The sequence below is a fragment of the Anser anser genome, assembly GCF_964211835.1.
Source record: "Anser anser genome assembly, chromosome: 3".
In the NCBI taxonomy this organism is placed as follows: Eukaryota; Metazoa; Chordata; class Aves; order Anseriformes; family Anatidae; genus Anser; species Anser anser.
In genome coordinates, this window is record NC_139722.1 from 56,448,389 (window position 1) to 56,474,079 (window position 25,691).

A 25,691-nucleotide genomic window follows, 5' to 3' on the forward strand; every position below is an offset into this window, starting at 1 on the left:
CAAAAAAGCTATTGATTTTATTCCCAAATTATAACTTAAATTCTCATTTTTACATCAACTCTGACTTGAAATGTCATTGTAAATTGTGTTAGAGCCATGGAAATATGCATGGAATACACCAAGAAGTGCAAGGTTAGTAATTAATTAATTTTATTTATTTATTTATTTATGGCTGATATTAGAGTTATAACATGGACAGCACATTTTCTTTGCTTAGTGTTTTCTGGTGCATATCAATGACATCATACAACCATTTTGAATTACAGAGAGACAAATGACAGAATTGTCAACTGATGAATGTAGCTCAAGAGTTTTTTCTTTCCTACAGTAGATACTAACTTATTTTCCCAACTGACAGAGTAAATCAAAATCCCAAATGAATGCTTTTTTTCTAAGTATATATGTCACAGTACTCTGTCTTAATGGTTTCCATGTAAAGCATTAATGGCATTATTTTTAAATCAACATAAAAAAAAAATTTTAAAGCATAAAATTGTCAGTGCTTGTACACATGTTCCAAATGTTGTGATCTATTTCTCCATTATTAACTTGCTGAATTATGAAAAGTAAACATGGCTTTTTCCCTGCCTTCTTGAAAATATAAATATTTTAATATATCCATATAAATATTTATATATATAAAATATATATAAATATATAAAATATATAAAATATATAAATATAAAATATATAAAAATATAAAATATATAAAAATATTTTTATATCCTTATAAAAGCTATAATACAAGAGGAGGATGTTCTAAGTATAGGATTCAGGTGTTAGACAGGAAAAAAAAAAAAGAATTTTGATCCATGGCTTAATTGTTAAGTGACTCAGAGTAGGGACATCTTTACCTTGAAAATGACTCATATGAAAGATTTACTAGTAGGTTAAAAGTACTTTTAACTTCTTTGGTGACAGACAAGATAAAAATCTTATCTGAATTCAAAGATATCTAAAACAGAAGATTATTTATTTTTAATAGCTATCTATATAAGATATGTCTAAAATATCTCTTTTTCTTACTTACTTTATGCTCCTAAATATATAACCCAAAATGGGGAGAATGCATTAATAACAAACCTGTGTGTCTGTAATATGTATGAAATAAAAATATCTACTGAGAGAAATATTTGTGAAATTATATTAACAATATAAGATTCCAAATTTTGTAAAACAAATTCAAATTACACATGCTTATGGAAAACATAGAATGTTGCAAAATGATCTTTAATTTTAATTAATGTCCATCACATTTGTCTAATTAGTACTACCACAGAGATGGAAGAGAAGTTTTGAAACACCTCTGAGATGCCTTTTCTGGGCACCTCTCTGCTCTGTTCACGGATGGGGATTCCATTTACTTACATTTTTGGAATATGAATCTTGCTCAAGATCACAGCTTCTCTCAGGTCCTGTGTCTGCATTAAAACATTAGACACTGAGACAAAATTGAGTTCCCCCTTATTTGGTCATGGAAGACTGATTAACATCTAAGAAGGCTTCAGCAGATCAGTCCTCAAATCTCAGTGACGTATCTTAGAGGTGAGGTAAACCTTTCATCGTTTTTAATGGCATGATCAGTCCAAAAAGCATACATGAAGTCTCATCTCAAAGCAGTTTAAAAGACTGTATTCAAAAAAATAAAATAAAAATCTCAAGGTGATTTCTCTACGTTGTTTTTGCTAAATGGAAGAGAAAAAGAGATGCAGTAGGGAAAATTTTTGACCTAGTTGGAATGATAGTTTCCTTATTTCCTTTCACGGATTCTAAATCAAATAATCTTTAGCATTTGCTGTAAACTTGCATGAAGTCATCACAAAGCCATTCTGCTGTCTTCCACAAGCTGTAACACCTCCCTACCTTCTCTGTAATAACAGATGCATACAGTAGGAGATCTAATATTTGTAGCCCATGGTAACAGTCGGATCTGCAAAGCTTCCTCCCATCTTTGGTGCTTTGCACGTACATTAGACACTTGCAGGACCTCTACAAACTTCTGGCATCTTGCGTCAATCTTAGCTTAACAATCTTAGTTTTTTGTGTTTCACTCCCTAACTCTCATGGTAATAGGAAAAGAGACAGACAAATTTGCAAACCTATACCTGAAGTTCAACTATGATGACTGAAAATGATATTTATGCCTATTTGTCTCAATTTCATCCCACTTTCCTTCACTATTTTCTTCCTTGATTAACCATGGGCCATATCAGGGAAACAAAAATGGCACCTGAAAGGATATTTTTCAGCCTGACATTACTTCCCAAACTGCCTGTGCTGTATTCACAAATCTGGTGATGCTCAAATTTGTCCCATGGAAGCAGAATGTTTTCCTGTTTATGAAACTTTCACATTGTCCCAGATCACATACAAAATCCACAATTCTGTTCTGGGTGTTTTTATTTGTCACTAGTCTTCTAACATTTATCTTCCCTTCAGCTCACACTGTGAGGTAAGGGCATACTATTTTCATTTGAAGGAAAAGAAGTGATGGAAAAATTAAGTGAACGCCATACTGGAAGTTTAGCAGGAGACAGAACTGAACCTATGTCTCTTCTAACTTCTGGCTCATTGCACTTTTCTATTGCGTAAAGTTTAAGCACAATATATCACAGACTTTCTCTGAGTGCCATTGTTTTTCTTCTTTGCCTGTCCTTTCAAGACTTTTATACACATTCAGCATGTATATAAAGCCTCTTTTTTTTTTTTTTTTTTTTTTTTTTAATCTCAGATTTTAAGAATATCAAAGCTACTGTTACTTTCGTATTTCAGGAAACTTTCAAACAGTTCTCTGAAGTTTCTTTAATATTAATACAGCAGCCTCAACTCATATCTTTGCCAGTATAATGAAAAGAGATAGAGATGTAGAAGTTGATAGCCCTTTCTAAATTTTTAAGAAATCTTTTGAGAGCGACTTAGTTATTCTGTATACATCTTTGCAAGACTTTGCAGGCTGTTATATTCTGGTTAAAGGCCTATTCATCACCTAACCTTTCTTTATTAATTTCCTTTTCTATTATATCAATAGAGTGCAGCTTCAGCTGTAATTAGATGTGTTAATAAATAAAAAATGTATACTTTCACATTTATTGAGGATGAGCATTTACATTATAGTCGATGTTTCAGCCTGACAGTGTACGTTGACGATATTCTCATAGTCACAAAACTGATAATCTTTCACAATTCATCCCCCCAAAAGTGCAGTCAGAATGCTATTAAAGTACTATGGTAGAATTCAAGAATAGACGTATAGATAAAATAATTGAATGACTAATGATGAACAATATTCACACTGTGGAATACTGAAATAGAAGTAGGCCATAAGACATTGTATTTTGCTTGCTATAACTTAACCCTGTTGTGGCTAGAATGAAAGTAAAAATACAAACAATAGTACAGAGTGAAAAATCTATAGTAAGTTATATATACATATATATATATCAAATGTGGCGGTGAGTTAAATGAGGCTTCTCTCTATTTTCATCATCTTCTGTTTATAACACAAATTGACAGAGCAAGGAAGAAAGGGAAGAATACAGAACATTCTGTAAATTATCTTTTTTTTGGTGTATTAAGGTAGTCCTTAGGCCAGGTGCCACACAGAAGTGTGAAAGAAATTATGTAGGATGAAATTCCTAAAGAACTCTACCCACACACTGCATACTGCATATCCACTATGCACTCCCCAGAACCCACACAGGCAGACTGCTTTTGCCGGAGCAGTGGAGAAATACTAAAAATACCTTTAGGGTTCTTCCGCTGTTGGGAACTATAACAAAAGGTTCACACCACCTAAGCAGGCAAATAAAACTTTAATAAGACATTGGTCTTATTTACAACTGAGCCTGTTTCCAAGTCCAGACCAACAGTTACCTCCCACTCATCCTGGTGATTAGGGCAAGAGTGGTATTATTATCTTTTAATAGACATTCATGAGTCATCTGGTGGGGTAGAGCTGGAGCATTTTCTTTGCTCCAAGTAGGTGGGATAAATTTTTCTCCCCCCTCCATTTCCAGAAATACTCAGTCCTTGTGGACTACAACCTGACAGAGTCCTTTGGTATTCAGTCCTCGGTGGATGCTGTTCCCTAGCACACTAATGGAAGACCATTAAACGTCTTGAGCTCGTTAATGTCTTTATTCCTTAGATCAAGTGCTGCAAATGTCTTTATTAGGTCTATAAGTGTAAGGAAAGTATAAGATCTACCTGTCATGGAAAAAGATTGTCAGGATTTGTGTTATGCACAGTATATTTCTGTCCCAGCTGACACCTTAATTCACAGGGTCCTGCAAGTAGTATCACTTTTAGACAAGTGCTATTTTTCTGCAGAAAGAAACATAGGATAAAAAGAGCTAGAATGCTAAAGAACTTATAGACTTGTGTCGTAGAAAGTTGGGGAAGATAACTTTTATACAGAATAAATTCAGGTAATACATGTGGAAGGGCAGGGAGGAAGAACACAAGCCATGACAATTATATATGTGCAAGAGATCCCCTGAAAACTATTAGTCTGTATTCTGGGAAGTTCATATTATTCATATCTATGCCCAAAAAAGTGTGGATGAAATGCTGGTTATAGAGCCAGAGAAGAATGCAATAATTTATGGTTCTCTTATCTTCTCACTTCATTGCCATAGCATGTAAGCAAGCTGGAAACACAAATATATTTCTGTAACCAAAAATCAGTCAGAAACTTACTGACTGGTAATAAAAATATATACTCTTTCACATAAAACATGCTCTTCTTTTTCAGCTGATGAGACACTGATGTCTGTAGTTCCAGTTTTATTTAAAACTATTGGAAATATTCTCTCCAATCACTGAATAAAATGATAATAATAAAAGAATAAAAGGGAATATTTCTGCATTTAAAGTAGCACAAAAGTTTGATTCTTTCAATTAAAAGACTGAAAGGCATAAAATAACAGGAAAGATTGAAAGCAAACTAGATATAAAGTCCTAACTGTAGCTGAAAACAAGGGAATCTTTTCCAAAATAAGATTCATAGATTTAGCAAACTTCATGTAGGCAACTTAAATGAAAGATCTAAGTAAGTGCTTCTAACTTTTGAAGAATTCAAATTATTAAATTAGACAAAGTGAAATAATTTAAAAAACAGACAAACAAACAAAACCCAAAAAAACCTTAAAGATAACAAGGACTGTGTTAGTAAAAGCAACAATAGTGATTTCAAAGGTATTAACTTGACATAATCATTGAGTCCAAAAATGTAAAAGTGTTTACAGTAAATGGTAAAAGTAGAATAAAAATAGAACTGATATAGAAAAAAAAAATAATGGAATTATTTGTTTAAGAATGAGTGCAGAGCATGAATCCTGTAAAAGTAAGAACTCTAGCTGAGTTTTCATTGACACTAACTTGAATTAGTGATCTGTGGGAAGGTTGTTTTCATTTGTACATTGCTCAAGGACAGCTGACAAAAGCTGTTTTAGTGAGGAAACTAGACAAAAGTTGTTTAAATGGGGAAAATAATAAGATGACTATTATCATGAAACATGCTTTCAAAAGTATGTTGAAGCTACTGTAGGTTTTACAACACGATTCAGCAAAATCACAGACTTTCAGACAGGGTGTAATTCTTGACGTACACTAAGCCTGAAGATTTTAACACCCCCACTTCTCTATTTGAAGAATACACAAAATGTTCTGTTTAAAAATACATTAATGTTATGTCTCATGATTAACTGATATTTACTTAAATAAACCAGAATGCACATACCTTTAGTGTTGCTTATGTTAAAAAAGATGAGAACTGAGAAGAGAAAGAGGAACACAATGTACAGCTAGGAACTCACAGGCTTTTGTAAACATTCCATTTTTATAGTACACATTAAGCATTTTTGTTCTAGCTTGATATTTGATACCTATAGTTAGGCAAAAAAGATTTTTTTATTATTATTTCCGCCCCACCCCCCACCCCCACCCCCAGTTTAATGATTGATCTCTGTATTATACAATGCCACAGGCTATTCAGGTATCCAAGAAAATAAGTAGTGCTGGGTAGGAAGCAGATCTAGGGAATTTTCTAAGGATTTACTAATACAAGTTTTATTTCACTGTCCTTTTCTTATTCTTATTACAGGGACCTAATATTAATCATAGCCATTTGTTATGTCCTTTGTACCTACATGGCCAGGAGTTCAGACTCCTGCACAACTTTTTGCAGACCTCCTACAGAACAAGAGGACAGGTCTCACTTCTGCTTATTCACATAATCACAGAAAGACAGAGAAAGGTGAAACTGGCTAAAAATGAGGTTTCCGGGCTAAAAAACAGACACCTAATAGCACTATAAAGTGTTTTTTGTTGCTGGTTAAATAAGTTCCCCTGGAAAACAACTGCTTCCTCCAGTGGAATATGTTTAACTCTGGAATTGCTCCAATGCAACCGATGTACATCTGTTTTTAGAAGAAGATGCTATCCATATTATCTGTCTACCTGGAAATTTTCAGGAGAAGAAGGAACATCTGTAAGCTAAAATTGTGTTCACATTTGAAAAATGCCAAGAAAATGTAAACATCTGAATGAAAAAAATAAAGAGGGAAGTGTCTGAGCCTAAAGATAATAATGGTTACAAACCAATGACATTTGTAAATAACCATTATGTTACATTCAACATCTCTTAGAGTGTCTTGGAGACACAGAGAGAAAAATGGATGTGGGCTAACTGAAAATTTCCACAATATTTGCAATATTTAAGGAAAGGACGTTATGAAAGCATGCAAAGCATGCAAAGATATATGTTTATTTCCAAGTGCCTCACTATTAAAATTAATTCAAGATTACCATACGTTTAAAGACCAATTTGTGCAAAGGTGAAACATTCTTTCAAAACATGACTGATCATAGTGACGGTGAATAGTGACTGTCAGTACAAGACCTGAGAAGTTCCTTCCTCTCCTGCTCAGAGTAGCAGCCTCAGGCACCTCATTTCATCACTGGAGATGTGAAAGGCACCTCCAGGATTTCAGAATCCACTGCAAATGGCTTTGACAGAGGAACCACAAGGAAGCTCTTCTGTCCTGAATTCCACTAGATCTGGCTGTCTCCAACAGAGTTGCCATCTTTTTCCCTCTTGTCTGAATTACCCACATAAAAGCACCCGGTCAGAAAGCAGGAACATAACGTGACTTCTATGCCTAAACAGCGTTTCTGTTAGACTGTTACACTAGAAAAGCTCTCAAGAATTTACATGTTCACTTCTGGAGAGTAAAATAATTTATTTTTTTGCTTTAATAAAACACTAAATCTTAAAATTAGTACCTGGAAAAGAAACCTGTTTTCTACAGTACTAAGGAAAGCAAAGAACCTTTACAAGTTAAAATTATTGTAAGATTCAAATGTAGAGTCTGCTTTATTTGATATATGATGTGATAAGTCCAACACAGTCCTGACCTCTAGGCACAACCACAGTAAATAATTAAAAAATAAATAAAATCAATCCAATGCCACTTTATAATTCTGGCAGCCTCTGCAGATTCAACATTATTTCTGCTTTCCAGTGCTTAGCATGACATAAAGAAGACTGGATAGAAACCATGTTGTAAAACTGCCTTGGTCATTTGTGAAAATGCCTTTAGCATACTTCTCAGTGTTAAATGCATTAACCTATACTAGATGACAAATGGAACAATGGCAAACAAATTTTAAAAGAAACTCTGTACTAACTAGTTTATAAGATAAAAAACTAGCCCTCATCATTGTTTTGCCTGCATGCTTGAAATCACCTTACTTCACTAATTCAGGTAACATTGCATATTATTCCCCTCACACACTAATACATGCACGTACACATTTAATTCACTTTTAAGTGTGTGTTTAGTGTGAAGGAAAAGGGAAGGGAAGGGAAGGGAAGGGAAGGGAAGGGAAGGGAAGGGAAGGGAAGGGAAGGGAAGGGAAGGGAAGGGAAGGGAAGGGAAGGGAAGGGAAGGGAAGGGAAGGGAAGGGAAGGGAAGGGAAGGGAAGGGAAGGGAAGGGAAGGGAAGGGAAGGGAAGGGAAGGGAAGGGAAGGGAAGGGAAGGGAAGGGAAGGGAAGGGAAGGGAAGGGAAGGGAAGGGAAGGGAAGGGAAGGGAAGGGAAGGGAAACTTTTTGAGCTCTGTCAAACTACTCCTTTCTGAGGCAGGAGAAATCTTTGTATCTTCAGAATACACTGTCTACTACCAAAATAACATCTTCACTGACTTTACATGCTCTGACACAAATTAGAAGTGTTAGAATTGTATATAGTGGTTCTCCTTCAGGTGACACAATGTAGTCAGACATCCAGTCACATAGGTGTGTCATGCAAACAGGGGTCACTTTCAATGTCTATCAGGGACCTTTTGTTATGATTAGTGTTATAATAATATTTCTAATGCATAATAATAATAATAATAATAATAATAATAATAAATCATTAAATGTTTAAAGGGGTGAGTCTAAATTTGGATATCTCCATGTAAAATGATCACTTTTTTTATTCCTGTCCATGAATGGTGATACAACAAAATCTCTAGGAAGAGGAAGATTTGAAGTTTTCCATTTAAAAGAAAGAAATAAAGGAAAAGAAAAGAAAGAAAAGAAAGGAAGGAAAGAAGGAAGGAAGGAAGGAAGGAAGGAAGGAAGGAAGGAAGGAAGGAAGGAAGGAAGGAAGGAAAAAGAAAGAAAAAGAAAGAAAAAGAAAGAAAGAAAGAAAGAAAGAAAGAAAGAAAGAAAGAAAGAAAGAGAAAGAAAGAAAAAGAAAGAAAGAAAAAGAAAGAAAGAAAGAAAGAAAGAAAGAAAGAGAAAGAAAGAAAGAAAGAAAGAAAGAAAGAAAGAAAGAGAAAGAAAGAAAGAAAGAAAGAAAGAAAAAGAAAGAAAGAAAGAAAGAAAGAAAGAAAGAAAGAAAGAAAGAAAGAGAGAAAGAAAGAGAGAAAGAAAAAGAAAGAAAGAAAGAAAGAAAGAAAGAAAGAAAGAAAGAAAGAAAGAAGGAAAGAAAGAAAAAGAAAGAAAGAAAGAAAGAAAAAGAAAGAAAGAAAGAAAGAAAGAAAGAAAGAAAGAAAGAAAGAAAGAAAGAAAGAAAGAAAGAAAAAGAAAAAGAAAGAAATTGAAATTATGCTAATTTCAAGTTACAGTTTAAATATTGAAGTTAGAAAACTGTGAAAAGTATATAGACTGAACTCTTATCATACATGTGATGTTGCCTTTTAGGGATGTTAAGTTGTAATATATGTGCTCATGAACCTCTTCAGTTAACTTTGGTAGGAATTACACTGATAAACCTAAAGCCAAAACTAAGGTCCTACCTGACATAGGAGGAAGAGGTCAAAGCATAATGAGAATCTGAACATTTGAATAATGTGTGAAATTATGTCTTTAAAAACAGTAAAATAGTTACCAGAAAACTGTATTTATGGTAATTGTATCAATTGTGAATAACCTCTTAGCAGAGATTGAAACAAGATTTAGCCTTCCTGACATGCACAGAGCACCACAACTTAAATCTACATAGTGGAATATAGGAAAAAATGAGTTAATTTACATACCAAAAGAGGCTACAAAGGCTTAAATTCATTGTGCCTTTGACAATTTGACTCCAGGCAAAGGTACAGAGATACTTTTGAAGTTGTGAGAACACAAGCATGTACAGGGAGTAGCAGGTCTTTACTCATTACATATTTGTAAAGGATTTTTTAAAACTGTCTTTGAAGATAGAAAGAGGATACTTCTCCAGTGAGAAAGTTTTTCAATCCTTGGCATTTTATATCATCCTTTCTTATGGAAAATGCCTTTGCATGGCACTGAGCAGAAGTTTCAGGCCGGAGACAAACTCATACTGTGCTGTAAGACTGATACTAAAAAAAGCCCAAATCAGCCACAAGGACTCAAGTGGGGCTTATTCAGGACTTAAAACCACAGCTTTTTCATTCTGATTTTTTAGAGCAAAACTGACCATGATCTGAGCAACTGAACTGATTTGACTGAAATGCATAGGAGACAGTTTTGAAATAAAAATAAATAAATAAATAAATAAAAAGGAAACAAGAAAAAGAAAACAAACAAAACAACAACAGAAAAAAAAAAAGGAGGCTTTTTAACCTCCTCTACCTCTCTATCTTACATAGTAAAGTAGAGGGAGCTATATGGTGACTTTTGTTAGCTCAGCTCTTTTCCTCAAAATCTAATGAGTCTGAAGAATAATGTAGTTGCTTACTGTATGCTTTACTATGCTCTTCCAATTACAGAAGGGACCAGATTTACATCACCTGCATATTGCCTGAAGTATTATATACTGGATTGTTGTGGTTTAACCCGGCTGGCAGCTAAACACCACACAGCCGTTCGCTCACGCTCCCCCCTCCCTCTCTGGGATGGGGGAGAGAAACGGGAAAGTGAAGCTTGTGAGTTGAGATAAAGACAGTTTATTAAGACAGGAATATAATAATAACAATAATAACAACAGTGATAATGATAATAGTATTAATAATAGTAATGTGTAAGAAACAAGTGATGCACAATGCAATTGCTCACCACCCAGTGACCGATGCCCAGCCTATCCCCGAGCAGCCGGCCCCCCACCCCGGCCAGCCACCCCTATATATTGTTTAGCATGACGTCAGATGGTATGGACCTTTGGCCAGTTTGGGTCAGCTGTCCTGGGTCTGTCCCCTCCCAGCTCCTGCTGCACCCCTAGCCTGCTCGCTGGCAGGACAGAGCGAGAAGCCGAAAAGTCCTTGGCCTGGTGTAAACGCTGCTCTGCAACAATTAAAACATCAGCATGTTATCAGCGTTCTTCTCATCTTAATCCAAAACATAGCACCCTACCAGCTACTAGGAGGAAAAATTAACTCTGTCCTAACTGGAACCAGGACATGGATCTTAGAAAAGGTAGGAGATGAGAAAGAGAAAAATTAAAACTCTATTACAGAGAAGAAAAAAAAAAAAAAAGAAAAGAAAAAGGTATTAGAGGCTATGAAGAAAGGAATGGAATATGGGACAAGACATTCTGGCAGTGTCATTTAGTGTCATTCTCCCTCTAATATTAGTCAAATATCTTGTAGCCAAGTACATGTTGCATAATTCCTGAAGCAGACTTATTTACATAAAGCAACTGCACTGTAGGCACTTATTAGGAATAAATCTAGATCCTAAATCTTACTGCTCCCTTTTGACCACCTGCTGCTTAAACAAAATCCCACTTAAGGATCTAAAGTCTGAACAGTCACGTCTCAATGCACCAAAGTAAGATTTATATAAAGACACAGAGCTAAGACTAAAATATGAAATAATAATAATTTCAAATGAAAATGTTTAAAGCTGCCAAAAGAACATGACAGTAGGATCAAATGGATTGGAAGTATAGCCAGCTGTCCATAGCTTTAAGTCTTTAGGTGTGTTGACTTTACAGTTTAGATCCCATTATCTACATCGTGTTCCCGTATATCAGTCTGATCTTAGAATATGGAACCATTGTTTGCTGTTTTACACCTATCTGTTCATCTGCAACTACTGAAGACATTTCAGTATTCATTTGCAATAGTTCCTCTTTACAAGCCCTACTCAAATGATTCTGAACTCTGAGAAGGAAGGAAATATAAGTGTTAGTTCTTTCTGAATCACAAACTGAAGTTTTCCTTAAATATTTTTAAAAATAAAATATGAAATTAAGAAAACCTGTGGTAAGGGATACACTTTTATAGCACTTTCTAATGATAACATTATAGTTAAATGCAAAGCTATGATCAAACCTGTGATCAAAGCTGTGAATAAAGTTAAATACATCACTGAGCTGTTGTAAATCACTAGCTAAGCAGACCAGAGCCAAATAAAGCTACCCTCTTTTTTTTTTTTTGAGAGTATAACCTGTTTGTAAATACAAAGAATTTTTCTTCATTTCAGTTTATTTTACTGTTTAAACTCAATTATTATCTTATTCTAAGTAAAAAAAAAAAAAAAAAAAAGGTAACTGGTAGTTAAAAGAAAGTTTTCTTTCTCTAATCTTTGAATAAATATTGTGTGAAAGAAAATAGCTCTATCATACATTCTTGTAGGATGCAGTGGCTGGAAACTAAATTACAAGTAGTACCATATTTGTTTAATAAAACATTTAGCTTATCAAAACATGTTCAATTTAAAATTAACTTCTCATATATAGGGAATATATTTATAGTACGCAAATAAATAGTTTTAAAATTCTAGGTTTGTACCATTTTAATTGAATTCCAACTTCCATCGTAATGAAGCATGATGGATATCACAAGTAAAAATAAAATCATTATTTAGTAAGAAAGAAATTCAACATTTTCTATCATTAAAACAAACAAACAAACAAACATGTAAAGATTAAGAATATGGTTAAATGGCTCAAGTATAGAATTGCTTAATAGATACATATTTATGTTCTCTTTCTCTCTAAGAGTAAAAGGCACAGAGTTGTGAGAAAAGCTGTATACAGTCAGCAGTACTAGTAATCTGCCAGTAGGAATCAGTCTCTCTTTTCCATTCTTTATTCCTGGACAACATATGAAAAAATAAGATTAAAATTGCTGTTTTCAAATCCAGGTTTCTTTTTTGCTGATTTAAATCATGATTAAAATTGGTGATTTAAAAGGTTTTTCAATCATTTTGACTTAAAACAATCCACCCTCTATTGCTTTAAATATCATTTAAGCCAGTAAAATGAGCACTAGTTCAATCTGCTTAAACAGAGCAGAAACCAGCCAATGCTAGCATCAAAACAAAAAGGAAAGCTTCTCCATTCCCACAAGCAGCTGACCTTCCTCAAAGGGGGCAAATCTGGTTTCTCTGTCCTCTGCGTCCTGGACTGACGCCAGACTTGCACTATGAAATGTGTTTTAACCTAAACTAACCTCTGCTTTCCAGAACAAAGCTCAGATTTTGAAGGCTTAATTTTGGCAGAAAAAGCAGCATGAATCTTACTCGGTGTTTACATCGTAGGCAATGGGCAAAAGTACTCAACACATTTAAAGACTATTTTTTTTTTTTTTTCTAGGATTAGCTAATGATTGGCACTTTTGAGAATCTGACTGGTTGCATAAGTTTCATTTTGGAATCAGCGTAAGGTACCTAAGATAAAGATAAATTAGAGTTTCTCTGTACCAAGTAAGCACACATAGATACTGTGCCAGCTGTGAGTAACAATACGCACAAATTATTAAACCCAAGATTTAGGTTAGTAAATTTGGTCACATTTGTGTTTGACTCAGCAGACTACAAGAGGGTACCCTGGCTGCCAGCCAAACCAACCAGCTCAGGTGTCCATTACATAGGCAGGGAGAAATCTAAGTTTTGTAGAACTTCAACGAGAATTTATAACTTCTGTTACCACAGAAGGTTTACTTTTTTAACAGGCTTTCCCGGGTTTTATGACTTTTTGTTTCCAGATAACTAGGCAGTTGTGTTTACCTGGTACTTTTGAGAGAGAGCAGACTGACTCCTTCAAAAAAATCATTGTCAAAATCGTCCATTTTTCCTTCACCGCCAGCAAAAGGTGTGCTATCTGCTTCCTTGTCAACACTTGAAGCCAGAAAAAGATACCTTTTCATATTGCAAATTCTCTTGTTGCAAATAAATTCTATAGAAATCTCCTAACACAATGTTTAACTAACAGTCTAACCAAAGACTAGGAAAAACCTCACATGACTTTAGCCATTAAAATGAATAATCTAGCCTAATTTATTCATGTAGGCTCCTTTTGTAGTCAGCAGTAATTCTTGAATTACCGTGAGAAGCACCTATCTCCCTCTTGCTGGTACTGTGACTTTGCTAAACTTTTTGCCTACTGAAGACTGCTGTTAGCTTCTGGCCATTGCACTCATGAAGTCTTTATGATTTTACCCTCTGGCTCTTGTGTGTTATTTCTCATACATTATCAGGTTTCATGTATATTAATCGTCAAGCATACAGATCATATTAAATCTGCCTTTTGAAACATTTTAAATCTTAAATCTTTCCATAGCTATCAAACAGCTGGAGAAAAGAACTGAATTCCAGAAGCTAATTTGGAGTTTGTCACTGATGAGCTGCATGTAGCCTCAGGGCTTGCCTGTCTCCTCACAGCCTGCTCCAAGAAAGAGGAAATGCGTAGTTGCATAGCTCTCAGCAACAAAATAAGGACCAAACTGTGACTCATTGTCACATTTCTGTTCAATGCGTACTTCTCTGTTGCTCCACTGGGGAAATAAGTTGTGGCAGACAAACAGCTGGCAGAGAAACCTTGTCTTTATGCTCTCCTCACCTCCCTGGATTAGATCAGTGCACAGTCTCCGGTACATTGCATCAGGCAGCGGTGCTGCATGCTTCTAAGTCTCTGCTCATTCTTCCGTGCGTGGGAGGATAAAATGCCAGGGGACAGCCATCAGCCTTGCTCTGTGACCTGCTGTAGATTGGGCTAGAAAGGACTAACTATAAGGCAGCTGCTGCAGCTATTGTGCACATACAGATTAAGCTGTACATTGGTAGAAGCCATTTCTCAGAGATGCCAGGTTTTTGTATTCATATTTCAGTGGTGGCAGGTCCAACTGCATGTGCCACTGAGTCCAGTCCAATCCTCATGTTCATAAACACAGCCGAGTAGCACAGTTAAGATACATGTGGCTTTCTAGGCAAGCTCTTAAGTGGTCATGGCAAAGTTCCTGACATTTACAGAATTCTCAGTAGCAGCCAAAATAATAATAATAAATAAATTTCCTGAGAGTGTTGCAAAGACAAAGTACTTACTAACACTACTGAGCTTCCTTCTGTATACTGTTTTAAGGACTTCCACATTTTAATAGTGCAATTCTGTGGTTGCAGTTACATGTAATATGAGGATGCTGAAGATAATCCTTTGGAATCTTCTCTTAAATATTTACCAGCAGGAGACCTAGGTCCTGCCAGCTTTCTCAGGACATTTATAAACTGCTGTCCTCACAGATCTCCTTTTGCCAGTGTACTTCAACAGTATATCTGATCTTTGTGCAATTTGTATTTGTGGCAATGAATAGGCAGCACATGCAACTTGCAATTCAAATAGTCATTGCTTGGTGGCTACATTTTTAAACTCTTTTGTGTTATTGTCATTATAGTGATGTTGACCTGAAAGAGCACCCCATCAGATCCATGCATCTGCCTGCCACAGTATTGTTGTGGGCTGTCAGAAAAAGATCCCTGAGATGTGTAGCAATAGTATCGGTCTACCATGGCTGGACCATCCCCCTAAACCAGCAACCATGTTGGCCACAGGGCTGAGCCATGTCGCTGCCATGTCATGCTGTTCTCATGTCAGCATCTTGGTGTGGTACCCTGGGGGGCAAAGAGCCTGCCACTCTAGCTGAGATGTGGCTGACAACATAAAACAGAAATAAGAATACAGACCACATGGAACGAGCAGTTTAAACCTAGTAAAGTCATTAAGATCTAAGTCTTATAGACTGGAATGTAGCATGAAAATAAATAACTAAATAAATAGATAAATAAATAAATAAGGCATCATATGAAGCAAGATGCATTTTTTTTTATTATTATTTTTTTTGTCCAAACTATAAGTTGCTGAAGTTTAGATCTGAACTTTCAGACTGCCTTGTGACTGCCAGCAGTAGCCCCAGAGGAAAATAAACTGCAGTGAAACATTAGCCCCAGGCTGAATTCTTAGTTTTCTGCCATGAGTAAAATTTCCATCTCATGGATCAAGTTTAAAAATCATCCAGTCAAAATAAGTCTGTTCCAAATATAAAAAAGAACAAAAACTGTTCTTTGGTTAATTTACCTGTCCTGCTGAAGGTCAGGTACTGTGGAACTGACTGATGCCCCTTGTCACCTGAAGTCTACTTCTTTACACAGACAAAAACAAAACGGACACACACTGCAATAGCTAAGAAACACCTGTAAGCACTGCAAAAACATTTTCAGACCCTATATTTTATCTTTATTTTAGGGGTCTTTTATCTTCTTTCTTTGATTAACTAAAAGATTGAAAAGTCACTTACAGGCTGAAAAGTCTTTTATGTTTCCTATTAATTTCAAACAAAGAATATTGATATTTTTTGATTTGTTTCACCTGGAGAACCTCATAAGTATTTCCATACCACTCCTCTAACACTGATGTTGTTAATGAACACATTTTAGAAAACAAATATTATTTCACAGATATCCTGTTAACACCTACAAAATATCCAATGTTTCCAACATATATTTTTAAGGTTATCCAAATAAACTAGTGCTAGCATTCAGATTAGGGCTGTCATGCTGAGCCACCTGTTTTGGCAGTGTTTGCAGCCAGAAACAGTTTATAGATCCATCCAATTGGTGACCATAAAAACATCCCCGCATTGTCTCCTTGCTGTGGTTAACCAGATATCAGGCAAGGATTGTGCAGTTTGACATAGTCTAAACATGAATCATTTAGAAGACAATTTGGTTCACTCTCTAATATTGCTTAATGCAGATCCTCTTACAAATATTAATAATGAAAAATGGAAGATGAAAAGTACAACATTCATACACCAAAATGCACATAACCTTGACAAGTAGAATAAAAATAACTCTCAGAAGACTGTTTTAAAATCCTTCAGATTTTGTTTGCTTGTTTTTTGTAATGTTATTATTAAATTTGGATAAACAGTAGAGTAATCTACACTGGGGAAAAAGAAAAAAAAAAGAATGAAATTCAACTAAAAAAAATCAGTATTAAAGAAGGTTACATTTTAAATATAGACCCTGTCTCATTGTGGTTGATAAAATATTGTTATGAATCTAAAATGTTATTTAAATATGAATGGTCAGGAAATATTAAAGTACATGAAATATTCATATTTTAGGATACGCATTTACTGGTTAATACAATTGACTTTCATTCTTTCATGCCTAGCTCAAGCATATTTATTTCAACACAACTTTCACTAACTCTTTTAGAAGTTTACCTGAATAAGGGTAGGGTGGAAGCACCTGGCATCCAGGCTTTCCCCCTTCTTGTACAACTCCAATGGAGCTGCTCTGCGTATGAGACTAATGCTATTTTTAGAGGTGCACAGAGATTTTGCTTCTGTAACTGGTAAAAACTTTTAGTACAGGAGTGAAAAAGGGAAAAAAAGAAAAAGGAAAAAAAAAAAGACAGGAAAGAAAATAAAACAACCCAATAAACAGATTAAATGATCCCAAAGTGAAAGTGTTGTATTCTAATAACAATAAATCATATTGACACACCAGCTCAATTGAACTGTCAAAGTACGTATCATTTTTGGTTAATTATATTCAAAAACAGCTACTGTACCTTCTGCTGCAATCTCGGCCATGATGATGATGATGATGGTAAGAGTTACTCTGTTAAAAAGGTCAATATGTACTCTGGCAGATTAGATAATACTTCTTGGTTGCTGGCTTTTACAGGAGCTGCAGAATGAGCAGGAGGGAGGTCCTCTGCTTTTTCTAATTTTGTTCCTTCTTCTTTTGTGCCCCTATGAACTTTCTCTTTCCTCTGGAGACTCCTGCCCTCCCCAAGCAACCTCAGGCCTTCCAGAGGCAATACTTAAAGCTCAGTCTAAAGTATCAGCTTCTAATAAAAATAGCCATGCCTCACAGTGAGTCTTCAGCATGTTTTCTCTAATATCCTAAGAACCATGCACATGACAAATAAAAAATAAAAAAAACATCTCTAAAGAGGACAGGAAAGCATAGAAGGGCAGCAAAAAGCAAAAGAACTGGGAAAGAGCTGTTTAAAGCTCCTGCAGCCTTGCTAACATAATTACAGTTCTTTGGGGGGTATGTCAGGAAACATGAAATATAGAGTTCAAAGAAACCTTATCCACCCTAGCTCAACTTTATTCTTAGCTCACTCAGTGCTTAGCACATTCTTCTTGGCCTTATTTGGTTTGGGGAAGGTCCTATGAAGCTTACCGCTGCCTAAGGGGGAGGGTAAATTTAGGTGATTTTCTCCACTTTGATTCTTAGTCACAGTCACAGAGCCAATAAAGACATGACTTTAAACTTATGAAATTGGTAACCTTTCTGATTTTCATTTTTTGGACCTCTCTTGATTTGCTGTCATTGTTATGTGCATACCTGTGAAGTTCATCTAAGTATCACAGAACAACATTGAGAGTATAAATAGTTTATATGCTGCAAATTCATTAAGGTAATATGCAAAAGTATTAAACAGGATAGATTTTTCAGAGGTCTGATTAATGGAAAATATTATTTAAAATAATTAAATATTTTTTAAAATATTATTGAAATAATTTTAATTTTTAATTAATTTAAATAAGAATAGTTTAAAAAAAGAGCAATATATTCATTGCATTGCTTACAATTTCACAGCTGTGAAATTATGTATGTGGGCAAGAGCTTGAAAGTGAAATTAGCAGAAAAATGACCTCAAGCCAGTATGCCTCTACATAAATGTCATCATCACATGAAATCAGAAACCATCTTAAACAGTTCTTACTAGGGAACCTATAGTCAGCTCTTCTTTGCTACACAGGCTGGCATTTGCACTTCTCATCTTCCCACAAGGAGATATAAGCACCTGGCTCTGTGGCAAAATATAAGGAAAGGAATCTGTTTATCCAGTGCACAAGATGCAGAAGTGAAGGCTCACTGAACAGAGGTTTACAGTCATCATTGGGATTTTTCTCTTTCTTTTGCTCTGAAATGCTTCAAAGTTGTCAAATGTCTGAAAAATTTTAGTCATTTGCTAGGCAAAGTTTAGAGTCACTGCTCCATGCTCTTTCTTCTTCAGCTCTCCTGACCACATTTTTTTACACGAAGCTTTGATTACTTGGTGCCCGGTATTCAGTGCTTTTCTGATCATCCTCCTGGTCCTCCCTTACCACGCAGACGGTCCTTCAGAAAATCCTCCTCACTAAGGCTGATGAAAAGATTCTAGACAATAACATATTCCTTCAAAAAGTGCTTTTTTTATGAACACCTAAATGTTCTGTGGAATCACATTCACATCACCAGAACAGCAACCCACAATAGTTCAGTGGTTAGTAAAGCGTGCTAGGATGCATTGTATAGGAGCAAAGACCTTGTCCTTCTTAATTACTTCTCTTTCTTCTGCTGGAACAGTTCCATTTTACATGAACAATTAAATATTTTGGGTCACTTATATTTTGACAGCTACACTACTTGCCTGAGATGTGAAGAATATTTCCTCAGCTGAATACACCAAGCACAGAGCTAATTGATTATTCAATTGATTATGATTGAGAAGCTAATGTGAATTTAGGATTGCTTCCACTTGGATTACCTTTCAAATGAAATAAAATAATAAAGGCTCAGTTAGGGTATGCAAGAAGAGAGAACTGGGGAAAATGTTCATACTGAATTTTGTCTTTGTTTTATGTAACAAGATCCTGAGAATGTGGACTATATCCAGGTGTTGTACACATTGTACAACTGTATATGTTATCTGTCCCTCACTGATTCCATTTCAGCTCCTACCACCTGCCCTCTCGCCTCCATGCCTTACTTCCTTTGCTGCTATTTTTTGCTCACCCCTCAATCATGAGCTGATATTCTGAAACCAAAATATAAGAGCAGAGGAAGTGAGAGAATCCAGCTGGAAATCAATTTTACACAACATCAGCCCAGTGGCAAGAAGGAGAACTGCTTGGATGCAAAACATTCACTCTGGAAGCAGGCTAAAGCTGTCATACGCACAAAAGTATAGTTCTAGGCAACAGCATTGGAAGTTATACAATTGCTGCCTCTAAGGGGATCAAAGTCAAGGGAGCTGGGTGTCATATTTATTGGAGATAATGACTGCATAAATAATCTCCAATAAATATAACACTGCCTGAAAAACAAACAAACAGACAAAAAAAAAAAGAAAAGAAAAAAAGAAAAAAACACAGAACGAATGTAAATAAAGTTCTGGTTTTGTGTGTGTTCGTGAACCATGAACATCACCATCTGAAAATTATGGAGAAATAAAAAATTATGGGAAATATTAATATATTTCCTCTTTAGGAAGCTGAACAAGAGAAATCCTCAAAATTAAGTGTAGGATTTGTTAAAAATTTTGTTAAGATTTGAAGTTTAGCTCAAGTTTAGGAGTTTCTTCTATGCTAATTTGTGACATCCACATTGTGCAGAAGCCCAGCGAAAAGTCTATATAGCTCTTCATCCCACAAAGAAAAGATTAATTCCCTGATGTAGCTTATATATTGAACCTGATCTAAACCTGCTTAACTCGATATGACATCTCCTTTTTTAAAATGTCCTTTCTCCCTCCTTGTTCATATTTTAAACCATTTTTAAACAAAAATGGAAAATGTAAAACTAATTTGTTTCTTAAAGGCATTATCTAAACCTGGAACCACAAAATTTCTCCTCATTTTCTTCCTTTCGTGTCTCAGGCACAAGAAGAAAATGCTCTTGGCTCAAGTTATCCATCCATAGGTACTCTCTCACAGAGACTACATGGTAAAAGAACTGTCCCAGCGTCAGGTCTTAGGATCAGTGGTGATGGAGGGATGTTATAAGAGCGGGTTAATCCTCACACAAGATTAGTGCAAAACCCAGGTCTGTGTTAGAGAAAAATAAAAGGAAGCTTCTGTTTATAGCTGCCTGGGCAGAGAAAAAATAACACTTATGAACAGGGGAGAAGTAAGAGAAGTATGTTGCTACAGATGTCTGCTATGTGCCTTGATCTCAGATAACATGTATTTCAGTGAGAGTCCTAACTAAAGAATCAAAGAAAATAAATTATTTGAATTTTTTATTTTAGGAATAGTCTGAGGTTTACTACTTCACAGATTCTACTACAAAATCCTTCTTTTAGATGAATTACAGAATCACAAAAATACAGAATAGCCTAGGTTGGAAAAAGTTGTGTTGTTCATATAATGAAAGTAGTAGATGATTCCTGGGTTGCCACACTGATATTATTAAAAAGGGAATAAAGGAAGACAATATATCACATTGAATGAAGGAGTGATGAGAGGAGACTTTCATACTGATTCAGGGAAGCATTTGAGAAACTGAGTTAGCCTCAACAAGAAAATGCAGAACAATATTTGAGTTTGTCTTCTAACACACTACTGAGGAATTCTCAGAGTTCAGTCCTAAAAAAAAAAAAAAGTATGATATCTGATATAGATTAAATTTGGCCACATGTTTAAATATTCTCATAAATCATAAAATTTAAACATTCTGATAAATCAGTTTGCATCATTTTTCAATGAGAAAGTTGTGTACATAGTACCTTTAAACAATTATTTCTTTAATGTGTAGGAGACAATTACTTGAACTCCATGGTAGATCTGTCCTACATTTAATTTGAACTACTGACAGACAAATGCAGAACACAGTTAAGAAGCCCTGTCTCTGTAGGCAGACTGGTCTGGATTCAAATCATTCTTTGGTGGGGGACAGCTGACAAGCACCCTGGAGTCACATCACCTTGGCACTCCAAGCTCATTAAGGAACATTTCATAGGTTAGGTTTCACAGAAAGAAACTTCTCGAAAGCTACATGGTAGAAAGTCAGCAGGTACAGACTGAAACATCTACGATGCGGAATATTCTACTTCAACATAGAAAATACTCCCAGTTAGACATTATACTACAAAATCACTGGTGCCTACAAAAAACTTTAGCCTGGGTGTGTGATTGAATGATGAACCATTTCTAATATCCAAAAAGGCTCACCAATTATAAAACTGCTTGAATCCCAGGAAACAAGAATATTACAAGATATTGATCTAAGAAGAGAGACGGTGGAGGGAAATTAGGCTAAAGCAGCTATCCTTGTTTAGGAGTGCGTTTTCAGTTTTCTTTGCTCTGACTGTACCAAGTGTTACTACGAGCTAAGTTCAGGGAGGGCATCTATTCAGCATGTCAATGTAGATGCATTTGGATGAATATTAGCACTTTGTCTTTTCCTTTACTCTACTTTAATCTTTCTATTTTTAATGAGTATGATGTTATTATAATAGTTGTGGCTTTACTTTTACATCTTGGAAATTTTCTTAGAAAAAAACTTCATGATATTTAAGAAGGCATATCTGGAATTGACCCTTTTCAAGATGCTAAAACAAAAAGTCACTTTAAAGGTATTTTTCTTCAGGAAATCTACATCCAAGGTTAATGGTGTTAAGAACACAATAGCAGCCAACGGGTTAGCAGAGATGTGGGTTGGCTCTGTCATAAAACGAATTACTTCAGTCAGAACTGTTGAGTGAGAACTGTTCTAATATTCTAATGAGCTTGGTGTACTGTCTGGTCAAAAATACTCTTTTAGAGAAAGATGACTACATGCCTACTGATTTTATTTTATTTTATTTTATTTTATTTTATTTTATTTTATTTTATTTTATTTTATTTTATTTTATTATTTTTTGCTTGCAAATAGGGAACTTTAATTTTTAAATAACTGCTTTTTCAAATTTTTGTTTAAAAGCAAGTTCCAATGCTAAAAGCATGACTCAAAAATAAGTAGCAAAAAAAGTGATTTTTTTTTTTCTGAGCTTCAGATTTCAGACCCAGCTCCAAATTTCCACTGACACCTTTCAAGTTTGTCTCAGACCTTACTTAACAAACAAACAAATAAAATTTAAAAAATGTATAGAAATCTACAGTGTTTTATCTGTTTGTTTCCAGATATGCTCACAATTGAGCATACTGCCAATAACAGAAAAAAAAAAAAAAAAAAGTGGTTTTGGACAAAAGCTTGACTGCGCCTATCTGACAAGACAAAGGCAAATATATGTTGTCATGAAAAGTATTTTGGAAAAGATATGAGGTAAAACTAGCGCTCCAAATATCTTCATTAGTATGAGCCTTATCAGGGTTGCTCAAAACTATTTGCTCAGTCTGACCTCCACAACCAATGGGCAATATCATCTTATTTTCATGTAGTGACTTACTCTTCTGCTTGTGTTATGTTTGCTGTGTTATGTTATGTGGTTATGTTATGTTGTTATGTTATGTACCGCACATTCTTAGACAAATAGGCTTGAGTGGATTTCCCTCAGCCACATTAGCAAAGGATTCCCCTCATAAATAACTCCAGTCAAAATCTCAGGACCATCTGGATTTTAGTTCATTCCTATCTCTTCTGAGAGGATACACTGAGGATCCGACTGAAGTGAATAAGAACAAACTTCCACGTTAAACACTGAAATACAACAGCAGTGTGGTAATGGGCCCAGACAATAGTTTATGTGTCTTAGTACCCTCCTGCAAAGAAGGACTTCTTCTCCAGGATGTCTCCCCTATGTCTGAGACAGATTGTATGTCTAAGAGTGGTCCTGCTGACAGTATGTGTCTCCTGTGCTTTTATTTACAGGATTTTTTTCTGCTATTCCAAAGTCATTGTTTTCCTTGGGATAGCAGAACCTGGTTGAGCTGTGCATTTCCCACAGACAGGATAGATATACACTACTGGCAGTGGATTGACAATTACGTCCAACTGAAAATAATTATTTGACTCCTGAAATATGAAAGGCTGCTGCTGGGTTTAAGTCTTTGTGTGCCTCAAAGTCAGTCCCCCCACCCAGCAGTACAGAAACCTGTGATGCAAAATACTCAAGGAATACTGGCATCTGTTATTTGTCACAAGTATGCAGAGAGATGGATAAAGAAGAAAGGAGAACAAAATATAAAGCAAAATTTTTGGCAATTATCAGCCATAGGAAAGAAATTGCCTGACATCAACCAGATTTATGACAATGATGTATTTTAAAGGAAAAATATCTTCGTTTCAACAGTAGCTATAATTTATTTTGTGTTTCTTCTTTCTTTCTCCCTCATTCAAGCTACAGTATCGGTCAGATCAAAGTCAGAATTGCAGATGAAGAACCCATTTTATTATTATTGTTATTTAAAAAGAAAATCAAAACAGGGAGCTTTTCCATTAGGCAATTTAGCTTCTTTACAGAATATGAGTAGAAGATATGAATTAGTAAATTCAACCTTGTCAGTCCTGTCAGCTGCAACTGCATTGAAAAAAAAATGTCTAAAAATAAAGGTCTTTTAAAAGGAGAAATAAACTTAAGCAATAATGTTTTTACCCCTCATCATAGCAGATACATACTAATTTTTCTTGAATGGTATGTCACCATTTGTCATTGTCAATCACAAGAGATTCCTGTCCAAGCTCCAACATATGTCCAAAGTCAACTTTCTAATGCGATTTGTAAAGAATACTTGTTTGTAAAGCAGATACCAAAAAGAATTGCTGCATCTCCCTTGCTCCTCCCCCTGCCTCCCTGAAATAGTAGAAAAGGACATACTGAAAACAGAGGAATGCAATGATCCTAAAGGGACAATCAAACCATTTCTCTTTCCAAATTCACAGTTTAAATGAAAATAAAAGTATTACCCCAGAGACACAGAGCAGAAGGTCCTCAGCTGCGTCCCCAGGGCTCAGACAGCAAGGCAAGGACACTGGGGACTTTTGGAAGCTCCCGACCGCATTCCCAGGGCCTGAGGAAATTGTGGGCTGCCCTGGTACAGCTGGCACAGGCTGCAGCTGCCAAGGAGCTGCTGGCAGCTGGTCCCTGCAGGGTGAAGTGCCACCCTAAAACAGCCCAGACAGGGATAGTTTCTCCATAAAGGGGATTTGGCCTCCAGTATATAGGTTTGCGCTTCAGATCGTTTTATGGCTCTTGGAAATAATTATATACATACTTGTGCACTTTAAATTCATAGACATCATTTGAAGTAAGCATTTGGCCATAAAATCCCATTCTGCATCCCTGGTGTCCTAAAGATTTTTCCCTCTGACCATTTGCTGTTCTTTTGACTTCCTCGGTTACCAGGACATGTGCTCTCCTCTGTGCCTGATGAAAGGTTTTGTGAAACAACCATAGCCTGAATATTTGAATTCCACTCCATCTCACAATGCTGCCTGATGATGAACAAGGAGAGGCTGTGTTTCTTGTTACTTAGGTAACAGACAATGCAGAGGGGAGGCATTTTTTTGTTTGTTTCAGAGAGTGAAGGTAACTAGGGTTTTACTTACTTTCTGCAGAAGGCAGATGTAGCAGTACTCTTATTTACTACATTGAAGAGCAACAACAAAAAATACTTTCTCTTCTACACCCAAGAAACACAGCATGACGGGTGAGGAAAGCAACCCTCTGCTTCAGCTGCAGTAGCAACAACAGCAACACAACATCAAAAGCACAAAAGCAGGACCAGAAGAACAACTAACCAGCACGTGCACTTCTCACACATCACCAAACTCAAGCTGAGGTTCACAATCCCATTTATGTCCGCCATAATGCAAAGAGCTGCCCATTTGAAATTTGTGTGCTGTGCAGTCCTGGGGGAAGTAATGCAGAGAGGCAGAAGACATCAGGCAGTGGGAGGTGCATGATACAAGCAGGGATGCAGTCCCATTCCCCCTCCTTGGCTGCCTGACTTACAGACCTGCTCTGAAAAGGGCATGACTTTACTCTCTTAACAGCATTTGCCAAATGGGTCCTTCCGACCCCACTCCCCCCATCAGTACATTTGTTTTCTTAGTGTTGTGGTTTCACCTGGCAAGCAACTAAACACCACACAGCTCTTTACAAACCCCACCCAAGTGGGATGGGGGGAGAGATATGAGAAAAAAAAAGAAAGGATTTGGGGGTTGCTCATGGATTGAAATAAAAATATTTTAATAGGACAGAAAAGGAAGGGATTATTATTGTTAATTAAAATTATTAACAATTCCTATTATAATTATTAACAATAAAGAAATATACAAAGCAAGGGATTCA

General features: G+C 35.7%; 1 protein-coding gene across 3 annotated transcripts in view; it reads right to left on the reverse strand.

Annotated features, from left to right (window-relative positions):
• TRDN (triadin) overlaps window positions 1-24,881 on the reverse strand; it is a 245,164-nt gene extending 220,283 nt beyond the window's left edge. For 2 of the 3 annotated variants that reach the window (XM_083830644.1, XM_083830643.1), the window contains exon 1: window positions 17,250-17,980. In XM_083830644.1, coding sequence (XP_083686770.1) covers window positions 17,250-17,271 — 22 coding nt within the window. In that variant the 5' untranslated portion in view covers window positions 17,272-17,980. Of the gene's footprint in view, window positions 1-17,249; window positions 17,981-24,304 lie in introns of those variants that run through there. The other variant, XM_083830645.1, reaches the window with a different exon arrangement.
• Between the last annotated feature and the right edge of the window lie 810 nt (window positions 24,882-25,691).